At 28.6% G+C, this 14,569-nt stretch overlaps 1 protein-coding gene and 1 long non-coding RNA gene across 3 annotated transcripts; one reads left to right on the top strand and one right to left on the bottom strand.

The window, feature by feature from the left end:
* Positions 1–701: 701 nt before the first annotated feature.
* Positions 702–2,488, bottom strand: LOC145788168 (uncharacterized). 2 transcript variants are annotated; one of them, XR_014291490.1, is made up of 4 exons: positions 2,130–2,488; positions 1,635–2,092; positions 1,321–1,599; positions 702–1,290 (listed from the first exon to the last, which is right to left on the bottom strand). It is a non-coding gene; the product is annotated as an uncharacterized LOC145788168 (long non-coding RNA). The 2 variants fall into 2 exon arrangements; XR_014291489.1 differs by having other exon boundaries at positions 1,635–2,488.
* Positions 2,489–5,937: 3,449 nt separating this feature from the next.
* On the top strand, positions 5,938–9,613 carry LOC145788167 (actin CyI, cytoplasmic-like). Its single transcript, XM_082599865.1, has 14 exons — positions 5,938–6,064; positions 6,116–6,294; positions 6,328–6,449; positions 6,482–6,556; positions 6,652–6,757; positions 6,807–6,908; positions 6,953–7,026; positions 8,188–8,207; positions 8,241–8,365; positions 8,411–8,514; positions 8,558–8,708; positions 8,739–8,862; positions 8,903–9,055; positions 9,087–9,613. The coding sequence occupies exons 1-14, from the start codon at positions 5,962–5,964 to the stop codon at positions 9,548–9,550; spliced, it is 1,902 nt and encodes a 633-aa protein (XP_082455991.1). The 5' UTR covers positions 5,938–5,961; the 3' UTR covers positions 9,551–9,613.
* The last annotated feature ends 4,956 nt before the right edge of the window (positions 9,614–14,569 follow it).

Genomic DNA, 14,569 nt, shown 5'->3' with positions numbered 1-14,569 from the left:
ACCCATCAGCCAAAAAAGAAAAATAAATTCATGGTGGCACCAAGCTAGATTAGGAGTATTGCCTCTTAATAATTTTCTAAATTTTATAGATAGAATGGATAACAATAGGTGTAAAAAATGTAGGAAAATAGAAACAGTTAAACATTTTATGTTAGAATGCCCTCAGTATGAAAATATATGGATTAAAAATAATATAAATAGGAATATATTCAAAAGAAAGCTAGGGCTATTACTTGACCCTGATAGACCACCAACCATGAAAAGAACCATAGCCTTAATAATAGGAGAAAGCCTGGCAAAAAGGAGAAAAATCAATAGCCAAAAAGTAGTTATAACAGGGAAAATAATTGAACAATAGTCTAAAAATAGGTTTAAATTAAATAAATAGGGGTAAATCAAATATGATGATCGTGAATATAATAAATGAATAATAAGTATCTCAAGTCATAGATTAAGTATAGGTTGACGACCAAGTATAAAAATAACCTAAATGATCAATTGATCAAGGTCCATGAGTAAACGTATAAATAATAATGACTTAGTCCCATTATTCAAAGCGTAACTACATGAGGTAAGGGTTTTTTAGCGGGAGTAGCGCCTCGCACTGTTCCACTTTTGTGGTTCGTCAAGCGATTTTTTACCCTGACTGAAAGTCAAAAAAAAAAAAAAAAAAAAAAAATTCTATATTCAGACACAGACTTTATTCCTTGTTAAAGGTTTTTGTGGTATACCGGTTTTTGTGGTATATTTAATTTTTTTCAGGTTTTTGTGATTTTGATAAGAGATTAATTTTATTTTTCACCTATTTAAATTATCAGATAGGTAAGAAATCAGATCTGTTAATTTTTAATGTGTCTATCCGATAGTTATATGAGAAAATCTTATATTTTTTAACAATGAAAATACTACTATTGTTCCTATTCTATAAAATATAATTATAATTAATAGAATCACCACTAACTATTTTACTTCAACTAAACATAAATTACTTTGATTAACATTGAAGATAATATTCCCATCATTTCCTTTTATGTCAAAATTCCCATACCTGTTCTTACCAATAATGTTATAAATATTGACATCTAAATTATCTAATAAGGGTGTCCTTATCGTATTTCGATTTTTGTCAAAAAACGTTCTTCTTACCACACACTGCCCCACTTTTAATTCATTTTCATCATTTTTCCATCTTTTTGAGCTCAGCATTCTATCTGCTGATTTAGAAGAAAATGTAAATGCCCTTTTTCTTTTATTTGATAGATCTTCAAATATCCACTTATCAAATCTACTCTATAATATTATTTTTAAAATATAGAATACATCAAAAGATATCTCATCATTAATATTAATTTTTTCAAAATTATATATTAACATATCTATTCTTTTTAGTTGTGAACATTTTTCAATTTTCTTTTCAACATTACTGCCAAACATAACATTCATTGGAGTTTCTCTTGTCGTTGAATGAATCATGACGTTATAAGAATAAGTTATTTTATCAAGTTCATCTATCCATCGATAATTTCTATTATTTGAAATACAAACCGAAGAGAGCATGCCTTTTAATGTTCGATTAACTCTCTCAACTTGCCCTTGTACCTTTAAATATGAATTTATAAGTGATATATTAAAACCCATGGGCATCTAGCTCTTCCTCTTACGTGATAAATATTAAACTCAGAACAAAGTTTTTTCATTTTTATATTAACAAACTCTTTACCATTATCTGAATGTAGAAGAAAACATTTACCATACATATAGATAATTTTTCTTATTTCTGCAACAACTGTCTCTGCCTTTTTATCTTTTAATTTTCTGGTCCACAAGAATTTTGAAAAACTATCTATTCCTACTAAAAGCCATTTGTAGTCACTGTTATATAGAGAGTAGTTAGATAGGTCAATCAAATCAAAAAGATATCTCTCTTTTATAAAATATGATCTAATTGGTTGGATTTTTTTTCTTGTATTCAAAAGTTTCTTTGATCTACAATAAGCACATGTTTTCAATATTTTCATAATGTCCATGAGTTTTGAATCGTAAATTTTTTGTCTTACAAGTGGCAAAAGCTTATCCCTACCTGGATGTCCATCTTATTGTTTGTTAGATGAACAAGATAAATTTTATACTTTTTTTATGAATATTCTCAATAAATTTCAATTTTTTAACATAATTTTCTTTAGTAAAGAACATAAGAGATGAAAACTCATTGTTTTTATACATCAATAAACATAATTCAGAATCATATTTAAAACACGAAGCTCTTTTTTTAAATATTAGTTTTTCGGATGCTTCTTTAAATCTGTTAGGTATAAAGCCATTATTAAAAAAATTCACTATTTCATCCTTTTCTTTGTTATTCAGAGCAATTTTTTTCATTTTTATATAAATGGTAGGTAAATGTATAGATACTTATAATAATAACCATAAAACCTGATTTATTTATAACCACAAAAACCGGTATACCACAAAAACCTTTAACATTCCTTGTTCAACATCAATGATGTCCTTCATTTCTTTATCTTCTCCATTTTTGATAACATCAGAGAATTTTACATTTTTGTTTATTTTATTATAAATTATTTTATTATTTATGACCGATACATTAATTGAATTGTTAATGTGAAGGGGATTTTTAGGGCATTTTGAATCATTTGATTGATGATCCCCTCCACATTTCCCACATTTTTTAATGACAGAATCACATTTTGTGTGGTGATGATTACCAGCACACTTTCTACAAATTTTATTCTTCATACGACATGAACGAGCCATATGACCATGTTTTTGGCAGTTATAACACTGCACAGAATTTGATTTTCTAATATATTTTGAAACCTTAAAATTCTTAAATCCAATTTTAACTTTGCCTTTTTGTAATAATTTTTGGCAAACATCTTTATTTTCAAAAGAAATTATAATAGTTTTCCTTTCCTTATTTTTATAATTTAATGATCTTATGTTCACTATACCTTTTATTTCTTTATCCAAATATGTGCGGATATCTTCATCTTTGAAATCTTCAGGAACACCAAGAACTACAAGATCGTTCCACTTCTTCTTTTTCTCAGGCTTAATAAAAACAGCCTTACTTCCAAATATTTTTGGATCTTTATTAAATGCTTCATTAAAATCTACTTCGGATGCAAAAGTAATTTTAATGTCCCCCATAGGTAATAAAACCCCATTTTTTATTTTGGGGAAAACCCCACTTAATTTTTTATATATAAAAGATGCCTTTGTATATTCAAAGGCATCATCTACATTCCTAATAAGGAATATATAATTTTTTTTTTAAGATTTTTGATTTTACTAGAATCATCATTTTTTATATTTTTAACTCTTTTAGGTGAGCCAACCTTATTGTTTAAGGGAACAATAAAATTCCCTGCCGAGATGGAAACATCTCTTTTTTTGTTTAACAATCCCTTACGGGATCCTACATTATTTGTGCCAAGATTCGTTTTACCACTGGACTTCCCTTGGCTAGAAGTAGAGGGGTCATGAATTAATGTTGAAGGTTTACCCACATGACCATGGGCTCCTTTAGAGATCTTTTTGTTGACAACCATTTTAAATTCGGACTTTTTAGTTTATTATAAAATGTATTTAATATATATTATATTTTATTTAGTTATTAATTTATTTATTAATTTATTTATTAATTTATTTAGTTATTTATTTTTTTATATATTTATTTATTTATTATTTTTTTTTCTTCTCTAGTCTTATTTTCTTTTCCTTTTAAATATGTTTAGCTTTTATATGAGTGTACATGTCGACCCAATGCGGAGACAATAATTCGACCATGGATTGGTAGCTTCCGCCAATCTTATCAAATTTAATAAAACTCAGACTTTATAAAATTAGGACTTTCAAAAAGTTCGATAACTAAAATTCTTAGAACATTCACAAATTCGGACTTTTATAAAATTAGGACTTTCAAAAAGTTCGGAATGACAAAATAATTTTAGGATATTCAAACTCGGACTTTATAAAATTAGGACTTTCAAAAAGTTCGGAATGACTAAATAATTTTAGGGCATTCTCTAATTCGGACTTTCAAAAAGTTCGGAATGACAAAATAATTTTAGGACATTCTCAAATTCGGACTTTTATAAAATTAGGACTTTCAGAAATTTCAAAATGAAATAAAAATGATTCGGGCATTCACAACTCGGCCTTTTATAAAATTAGGACTTCCAAAAAGTTCGGAATGATTAAATATTTTTTAGGACATTCTCAAATTCGGTCTTTCAAAAAGTTCGGAATGACTAAATAATTTTAGGACATTCTCAAATTCGGACTTTTATAAAATTAGGACTTTCAGAAATTTCGGAATAAAAAAATGTTTCGGACATTCACAACTCGGACTTTTATAAAATTAGGACTTCCAAAAAGTTCGGAATAATTAAATATTTTTTAGGACATTCTCAAATTCGGTCTTTCCAAAAGTTCGGAATGATCAAATTATTTTAGGACATTCTCAAATTCGGACTTTTATTAAATTAGGACTTTCAGAAATTTCGGAATAAAATAAAAATGATTCGGGCATTCACAATTCGGACTTTTATAAAATTAGGACTTCCAAAAAGTTCGGAATTACAAAATAATTTTAGGACATTCACAAACTCGGACTTTATAAAATTAGGACTTTCGAAATGTTCGGAATAAAAAAAAGTTTCGGACATTCACAAATTCGGACTTTCAGAAATTTCGGAATGACAAAATAATTTGTAGGATATTCACTAACTCAGACATTATAAAATTAGAACTTTCAAAATTTTCGGGATAAAAAATTTTTAGGACATTCCCAAATTCAGACTTTTTAAAAATGAGGACTTCCAAAAAGTTCGGAATAATAAATTTTTTTTAGGATATTTCAAAACTCGGACTTTTTAAAAATGAGGACATCCAAAAAGTTCGGATAATAAAATTTTTAGGATATTCACAAACTCGGACTTTTTAAAATTATAACTATCAAAATGTTCGGAACAAAAAGAGGTTTCGGACATTCACAAACTCGGACTTTATAAAATTAAGACAATCAATATGTTTGGAATAAAAAAATGATTCGGACATTCACAAACTCGGACTTTTATAAAATTAGGACTTTCAAAATGTTCGGAATAAAAAAAAATTATCTAGGACATTCACAAATTCGGACTTATATAAAATTAGGACTTTCAAAATGTTCGGAATAAAAAAATGTTTCGAAAATTCACCCATTCGAACTTTATAAAATTATAATTTTAGAAAGACTAATAGGATTTGTTTCAAATTCGAACACTACCCTAGAGTTTGGCGAACTCAAACCTAAACCCAAGAAGATTTATTCAGGGCAATCCAATGCGGAGGTTTTGTTCCGAGGATCGATGGGTAGCTTCCCATACGTAGGCGCATTTCTGATGAAGATTGGGCACTTGTCCTCCAGACCCAAGTTGTATAACTTCCAAATACCCTAAAGGGTCCTGGAAATACTAAGGAGGTTTTAGTGGGAGTAGCGCCCCACACATTGTCATGCGATTTCCTACCTAGTCTAGCGAACTAAAAAAAAAAAAAACCACTAACCACTAACCCCTAACCACAGATTTCCCATATATTATATTTTAAATTTTTAACATCATGTCAGCATCTTCAATAACAAAAAGAAAATAACAATAAAAACAATCAGATGAGGATGTAAAAACAAGTATTTTTTTAATTTTAGTAATAATATTCTTAAAAAAATATTATGCAATTAGGTTTAATACACAAAAACCCCAAGTGTTTAACATCTACATTAGACATTACTAATAAGAATGAAGCAAATATTTGATCTCTTCTACAAAGAAGAGTAATCAGATAATAAAAAATTTTAAAAAAATAAAAGAACTATAGAAACTAAAAGATTTAATTTTTAGAAATATTAAATTACTTTTATATTAAAATATTTTACAAAAATTATAATATATAATAATAATGAAGGTATATATATGGGATATTAAAGATGTATTAAATAATTCAAAAAAAGATAATAAATCGAAAGTTAAACCAATATGTGAAAAAAAAGTACATGTAAATGGTACAAGATTATAAATTAATATTAATAAAATTATAAATATTAATATACAAGAAGGATATGCTTTAGATTGGAATCCAATAACTGAAGCAAATTTGTTGACAGGAGATTGTAAAAGTAATATATTTTTGTGGGAAAGATATTCAGATTGTGGTTGGGAAGTTAATAAGACTCCTTTCTATGGGCATAAAAAATCGATTGAAGTTATAAAATGGAGTCCTGTTGAATCTAAAGTAAAAAAATTAAATAAACATTCTTAACAAAAGGTATTTGCATCATGTTCAGTAGATAAATCAATATTGATATGGGATGTTAGGAGTAAAAACAAACCAGCTATAAGAAATGATAATGCTCATATTAAAGATGTAAATGTGATTTCTTGGAATAAGTAATAAAATAAGATATAAAATCTTTGTTTAGATTAGACACAAGTTTATTAGCATCTGGATCAGATGATTGTTCTTTTAAAATTTGGGATTTGCGAAATTTTAATAGGTAATATAAATAATTATATATATTTCATAATAATAAATGTGAATATAAATTAATATATGTGTATTATTTAAATATATTAATAAATATAAATAAAGCACAAGCATGATAGCACATTTTAATTGGCATAAAAAACCAATTACTTCAATTAAACGGAGCAATGATGATGAATCTGTAATTGCTTGCAGTAGTGAAGATAATTCTGTAAATAATTATATAATACTCAAAATCAAAATATTATTTTAATTAACAGATATCTATATGGGATTTAAGCATGGAAGAAGATGTAAATAGAAAAGTAGTTGGAGCAAAATTAAATCAAAAAATTCCTCCATCTCTTATGTTTATCCATCTTGTATTATATATAAATAAAAAGAAACAACATTTAATACATATAAGGGGCAAAAAGAAATAAAGGAAATAAATTATCATAATAATATAAAATCTCTTCTGGTATCTACTGGAATTAATGGGTTTAATATTTTTAAACCTTAAAATTTATAATTGACAATTATAATAATTAAATTTATGATCTAATTAATTATAATTATTCCTTATTTAGATCTATTCTGTTTTAAATAATATTTTTTTATTTGTTTATATCCTTCATATTCATTATTACATGTATCTATTTTTCAATCACACAATTTATCTATTTTTACATTACAACAAAAATAAATTGATTATTAATCATGTTTTTTTTATATTTCTTTCTGGATATGATTATAGAGTTTGTTAGTGTAACTTCATTTAAAAATTGTTAATATCTTCATTTTACAGATTTTACTTTTCCATTCTCTTTTATTAGACAAATTTTTATTCCTATTATTTTTTAATAGTTATTTTTAATACTAATTTTTTAATAGATAATTGCTTTTCATGATTATTTAGGATTTATAATAAGAGTGTTAACTAATAATAACAAAAATGCAATCAAAAACAATCTTTTGATAATAAATTGGTTATTTAAGGTTTTAAAGATATTTAGTATATATAAAGAATATTAATAATAGAAAATTAAAGAAGAAAATATCTAATAGTAGAATTGATAAATGAGTTAAAACGAATAAACTGAGCAAGGGAAAATATACAATATTTATATGTGATTAATTAGATGATGTTCTATTATATCTAATTTTTTTCGAAATTATAAATATAATATTCATTGATACTTTAAAATAGTCAAAAATATAAGATTTTAAAACTCTTTTTTTCGAAATTTAAAACTTTAAACTTATAAAGAATGAAGGTCTAAATTCAATATAACTACATGAGGGAAGAGTTTTTATCTAGAGTAGTGTCTTGAAAATTATACAATAGTATTTTCTCATGTGATTTTTTTAACCAACTTAACTAAAATAACAAGTTAATATACACTCAAAATTGATTTATAAATACTATTCTCAATAAATCATATAACCCTTAAATTAGGATGAACTGTGATTAACTTTAATTATAATAATTTATGTAATTTCTATTTTAATAATGATGATTTTTTTTAATGTGTGTAAAAGAGAAACACTTTTTATACAGGCACTTAAAACCTTACTATCATTAATTTAATTATAAATGCCATGCTTAAAAATAGATTATATTCTAATTTTCTTAATTATAAATCTTATAAATAATTAAAGTCCTATACACATGACCGAAGGTAAACACAACTACAATAAGACTTATTAAATAGAAGAACTTACCGCACTTGTAATTGACAATGGATCTGGAATGGTTAAGTCAGGATATGCTGGAGATGATGCACCAAGAGCAGTCTTTCCTTCCATCGTTGGAAGACCAAGACATCAAGGTGTCATGGTATTCTTTTTATATAAAAATGTTTTTTAATAATAATTCAAATAGGTTGGAATGGGACAAAAAGATTCTTATGTTGGAGATGAGGCTCAGTCCAAAAGAGGTATCCTTACATTAAAATACCCTATTGAACATGGGATTATTGGTAACTGGTAAAATAAATACTTAATACATATATTTTACTCACCTATTTAGGGATGATATGGAAAAGATTTGGCATCACACATACTACAACGAATTGCGATGTGCCCCAGAGGAACATCCAGTTTTATTAACTGAAGCACCATTGAATCCAAAATCCAATCGTGAAAAAATGACACAAATTATGTTTGAGACATTCAACACTGTTAGAAATTATATATCTTATTTTTTATAGCCAGCAATGTATGTCGCTATTCAAGCAGTTCTATCTTTGTACGCTTCAGGTAGAACAACTGGCATAGTCCTCGATGCAGGGGATGGAGTAAGTCACACTGTGCCTATCTACGAAGGATATGCATGTATTATTTATTTATATATATATATATATATCAATTATAGTACCTCACGCTATTTTGAGATTGGATTTAGCTGGAAGAGACATTACAAGGCAAACTATCAAATTACTTACTGAAAGAGGACACTCATTTACTACAACAGCTGAAATGGAAATTGTGAGAGATATAAAAGAAACTCTTTGCTACACTGCTCTTGGTTATATTTATTCACATAAATAAATTAAAAGATTTTGATGAGGAAATGAATACGGCTTCTAATAGTTCTTCACTCGAGAAAAATTATGAATTACCAGATGGACAAATAATTACTATAGGTAATGAAAGGTTCCGAGCATGTGAAATACTATTTCAACCCTCTCTAATTGGAAAGGAAAGTGAAGGTATCCACAAGCTTGCATATAACTCGATTATGAAATGTGATGTTGATATCCGTAAAGATTTGTTATGCAACATGGTTTTATCAGGAGGTACAACCATGTTTAAAGGTATTCCTGAAAGAGTACAAAAGGAAGTTACCATATTAGCTCCGCCTACAATGAAGATAAAAGTTGTTGCTCCACCAGAAAGAAAATATTCTGTCTGGATTGGAGGATCCATTCTTTCTTCTTTGTCTACATTCCAACAAATGTGGATATCAAAGAATGAATATGATGAATGTGGGCCAAGTATTGTTCACAGGAAGTGTTTCTAAGAAACATGTGAGTTTTATAAATATGGTTTGATGTATATATGTATATAAATAATTATATGAATATTTTTTTATTGATTATAATAACAAATTTATATATATAAGATTATCTAATATATACTAAAAATAGTCTAAAAACATATTATGTTTAGACAAGCAATAAGAAAATATTTATTAATATTATTAATTATTTTTCTTACATCCTTAAACTTTAAGATCTTTTTTTCTAATACAATACAATAAAATAGATAATTAGACACTATAAACTATGTAAAGTACTTCATTAAAAAACTAGTATTCTATATATTTCATATATATACCTCTACCATTAATTTATCCTCACTTTTATAAACAAGCATGTAAAAATTAATTAGACCAATTTTTATATATTTTAAAAATATACTAGTTTTAGTATAATTTTTGATTTATAATAATCACTTTATGACAACTGCTCACCAACCAACGTTCCACCCTGCTATAGGTTCATCAAACCCCGGTGGTTATAGATATATCGGTTATCGACAACAATATTCTTCTAGAGACCTGCCTTCACATTTATCTCTTAAATTAAGGTAAATAGATAGCACTATTAAAAATCAATATAGAAAGGAAGGACAATTTCCCCCAGAAGAAGTAGAAAATAAAAATTTACTAGAAGAATTACTCAGAAAAGAGGCCAAACATGAATCAAAAATAAAATCTCAGATTAAAGAAATTCAAAACTCCTTTCTATTCTTAATGAATCTGAAGCTAAAATATTTGATGATGAAGATGCATCAGTTGATGATACAGTTGTAGAAGATGAATATAGGTAGGAGAGGCCGAATTTCGTGTGTGGACAATACCGGCACGGGTCCCATAAAGGAAAAAACAAAGAGGATATCAATCATGGTGGTATATTTCCAAGTATTTTTTAATAAGATGCATTTATAATATATGGGAAATCTCTAGGTACACAAAATGTGTACAGGGTCGACCCAATACGGAGGATTTTTCGAGGATAGATTGGTAGCTTCCGCCAATCTTAGAAAATTTGTCGATGAAGATTGGTCCATGGTCCCTCAGACGTCTTGTCTGTAAAACCTAATAGGGACATGCTGTTTTCTTCCAACACTACCCTAGAGTTTGGCGAACTCGAAAAGATACCAAGGAAGATTTTTCAGGGCAATCCAATGCGGAGGTTTTGTTCCGAGAATCGATGGGTAGCTTCCCATACGTAAACGCATTTCCGATGAAGATTAGGCACTTGTCCTCCAGACCCAAGTTGTATAACTTCTAAATACCCTCACGGGTCCTGGAAATTCTAAGGAGGTTTTAGTGGGAGTAGCGCCCCACACATCGTCATGCGATTTCCCACCTAGTCTAGCGAACTAAAAAAAACACTAACCACTTTCCACTAACCACTACTCTTTATATTTCACAACTTTATATTCTCTTATTTATAACAAAATAAAGAATGCCTCGAAAAAAGAGTAAAAAAAATGAAGGGAAAGCCCTTAATAGAAGTTTAAGGTCGGTAGCTCTTAATTCGGACAATCAGAAATATCGGAACGGAATTAAATTTTCAGACATTCAGAAATCTCAAGCCTGTAAAAAAAGTTTCGGATCCTCATCAGAAATATCGTAACGGAATGAGTTTTCCTTCATTCAGAAACCTGATGTCTATAAAAAAAATTCGTACAAAGTATAATATAGGAACGGAATAAGTTTTCGGACATTCAGAACCCTGACGTCTATAAAACTAATTCGGGCATTCAGAAATATCAGAACATAATTAAATTTTCGGACATTCAGAAACCTGACGTCTATAAAAAATAATTCGGACAATCAGTAATATCGGAACAAAAAATTTTTTTCGGACATTTAGAAACCTTACGTCTATAAAAAAATATGGGACAATAAAAAAAAATATCGGAACGGAATGAGTTTTCGGTCATTCAGAAACCTGATGTCTATAAAAAAAATTTCGGACAAAGTGGAGTATCGGAACGAAATTTGTTTTCGGTCATTCAGAAACCTGACGTCTATAAAAAAAATTTCGGACAAAGTGGAGTATCGGAACGAAATTTGTTTTCGGACATTCAGAAACCTGATGTCTATAAAAAAAATTTCGGACAAAGTGGAGTATCGGAACGAAATTTGTTTTCGGACATTCAGAAACCTGATGTCTATAAAAAAAATTTCGGACTAATCGAAATATCAGAATGGAATAAGTTTTCGGACATTCAGAAACCTGAGGTCTTTAAAAAAATTTCGGATTATCAGAAATATCTGAAAAAAATGAGTTTTCGGACATTCAGAAAACTGACGTCTATAAAAAAATTTCGGACATTCAGAAATCTGATGTCTATAAAAAAATTTCGGAAAATATGTAATATCGGAACAAAATTTGTTTTCGGACATTTAGAAACCTAACGTCTATAAAAAAATATGGGACAATCAGAAATATCGGAACAAAATTTGTTTTCGGAGATTTAGAAACCTAACGTCTATAAAAAAATATGGGACAATCAGAAATATCGGAACGAAATTTTTTTTGGGACATTCAGAAACCTGACGTCTATAAAAAAAATTTCGGACAAAGTGGAATATCGTAACAAAATTTGTATTCGGACATTCAGAAACCTGATGTCTATAAAAAAATTTCGGACAAAGTGGAATATCGGAACGAAATTTGTTTTCAGACATTCAGAAATCTCAAGCCTAAAAAAAAGTTTAGGACAATCAGATATATCGGAACTTAATGAGTTTTCGGTCCTTCAGAAACCTGATGTCTATAAATAAATTTCGAACAAAGGGGAATATCGGAACGAAATTTGTTTTCTGACATCAGAAACCTGTAGTCTATAAAAAAAATTCGGACAATCAGAAATATCGGAACGGAATTAAATTTTCGGACATTCAGAAATCTGATGTCTATAAAAAAATTTCGGACAAAGGGGAATATCGGAACGAAATTTGTTTTCGGACATTCAGAAATCTCAAACCTAAAAAAAGTTTTAGACAATCAGAAATATCGTAACGGAATGAGTTGTCCGTCATTCAGAAACCTGAGGTCTATAAAAAAAAAAAGTTTTGGACAAAGAGAATTATTTGAACGGAATAAGTTTTCGGACATTCAGAAACCTGACGTCTATAAAAAAAATTGGGACATTCAGAAATATCGGAAAGAAATTATATGTCGGACATTCAGAAACCTGATGTCTATACATAAAATTTCGGACAAAGTGGAGTATCTGAACGGAATAAGTTTTCGAACATTCAGAAACCTGATGTCTATAAAAAAAATTCGGACAATCAGAAATATCGGAACGGAATTAAATTTTCGGACATTCAGAAACCTGAGGTCTATAAAAAAAGTTTCGGACAATCAGAAATATCGGAACGGAATAAGTTTTCGGACAATCAGAAATCTCGGAAAAAAATAAATTTTCGGACATTTAAAACCCTGACGTCTATAAAAAAATTTCGGACAATCAGAAATATCGGAACGGAATAAGTTTTCGGACATTCAGAAACCTGAGGTCTATAAAAAAAATTCGAACAAATGGAATATCGGAACGAAATTTGTTTTCGGACATTCAGAAACCTGACGTCTATAAAAAAAATTTCGGACAAATTGGAATATAAGCTATGATATTCAAAAATATATGTCATAGTTCTAAAAACATTGACATATCGTATTTCAACATATGCCAAAGTTACCTCTCTTAATATCAAGCTTGCTCTTCCTAGAGGAAAAGATGGCTCAGTTAACAGAACCCCCTACTGATCTATCATATGATTTACAAGACTTTGATATAGACCCATGGATTTTTATACTTCATTCCCAATTTTTGAATTAACTAAATCTACCCTTATCTATACATAGGGGATGGGATTTTTTGAATAATTATAATCAGCAATCAATCTACCAACACAATACAAAATTTGATAATCTATAAATGACCAAGAACGACAATACAAATGCGGGCATAAACGAAATAAGAAAAATATTTTAAAAAATGCCCAGCCAAACAGGAACCTTATATTTAAAAATCTTAATCTAACATTAAAAAAAACGAACTTCATTAACAAACAAATGCCAACTAAAGGTCTAACTCCCCAACGACCAAGAAACATCAACAAAAATGTGGGGCATGAACGAAATAATGAACGTACTTCTAAAACTGCCCCGTCAAACAATAATAACACAAAACAAGATCTACTAATTAATCAACAAAAATTAAATTACTCCATAACTACTGCCACCAATATACATAATAATAACAAGAGGAATAAAAATATCAAAATCGCAGGGCGTTCAGAGGATAGTAAATGGAAACCTAAACACCCCGCCAAACAAAAGATTTACACTAATAATAAATTATATTTCAATACTAATTAAAAAGGCAAAGCCCTTTTTACTGAAATAAAATCCTCCACTAGAACAAGTCATCAATAAAATTCTACAGAAATATCAAATCATCCATATAAGAATGCAATTAATGGAAAGATTCTGCCATTAAGAGACATTAAAATCTCCTCAACACAAACCTGGAAGCATTGGAAGCTACGAAAATCAAGACCAAAAGTGTATTTGGAGAATCATAGCGTACCGTCTAACTATACACAAGAAGAAATTAAAGAATCACTTAGAGAAATAGGTTTCTTTCTTCGGCACATATAACGATGAAACCCTTATACTCGAACACAAGAAGATCAACAATATTTGTTACCCTTAATTTCAGAAAAAGAAGCAAAAAAGTTAGCGGCAAGAAAAACCGTCTTTTAGGGATGGAATAAATTCAAAGGTCTCCAGATATGAGATAAGAAATATATTGCTATGCTACAAATGCAAAAAATTTGGCCATTTAGCCTCACAATGCAGATCTAAATTAATAATATGTAGAACATGTGCAGGGGAAATAAATACTTAACTGTAATAACCGCAAACACAAGAAATGTTCAAACTGTGGCAATGATCACCCGTCTAATGCAGGGATATGCGAATATAGACAAAAGATCCTCCGCAAACTAAAT

This window comes from Aplidium turbinatum, unplaced genomic scaffold, assembly GCF_918807975.1.
Source record: "Aplidium turbinatum unplaced genomic scaffold, kaAplTurb1.1, whole genome shotgun sequence".
Classification (NCBI taxonomy): Eukaryota; Metazoa; Chordata; class Ascidiacea; order Aplousobranchia; family Polyclinidae; genus Aplidium; species Aplidium turbinatum.
Note: the sequence above shows the minus strand (reverse complement) of the source record. Positions and strands in the feature narration are given on the sequence as shown.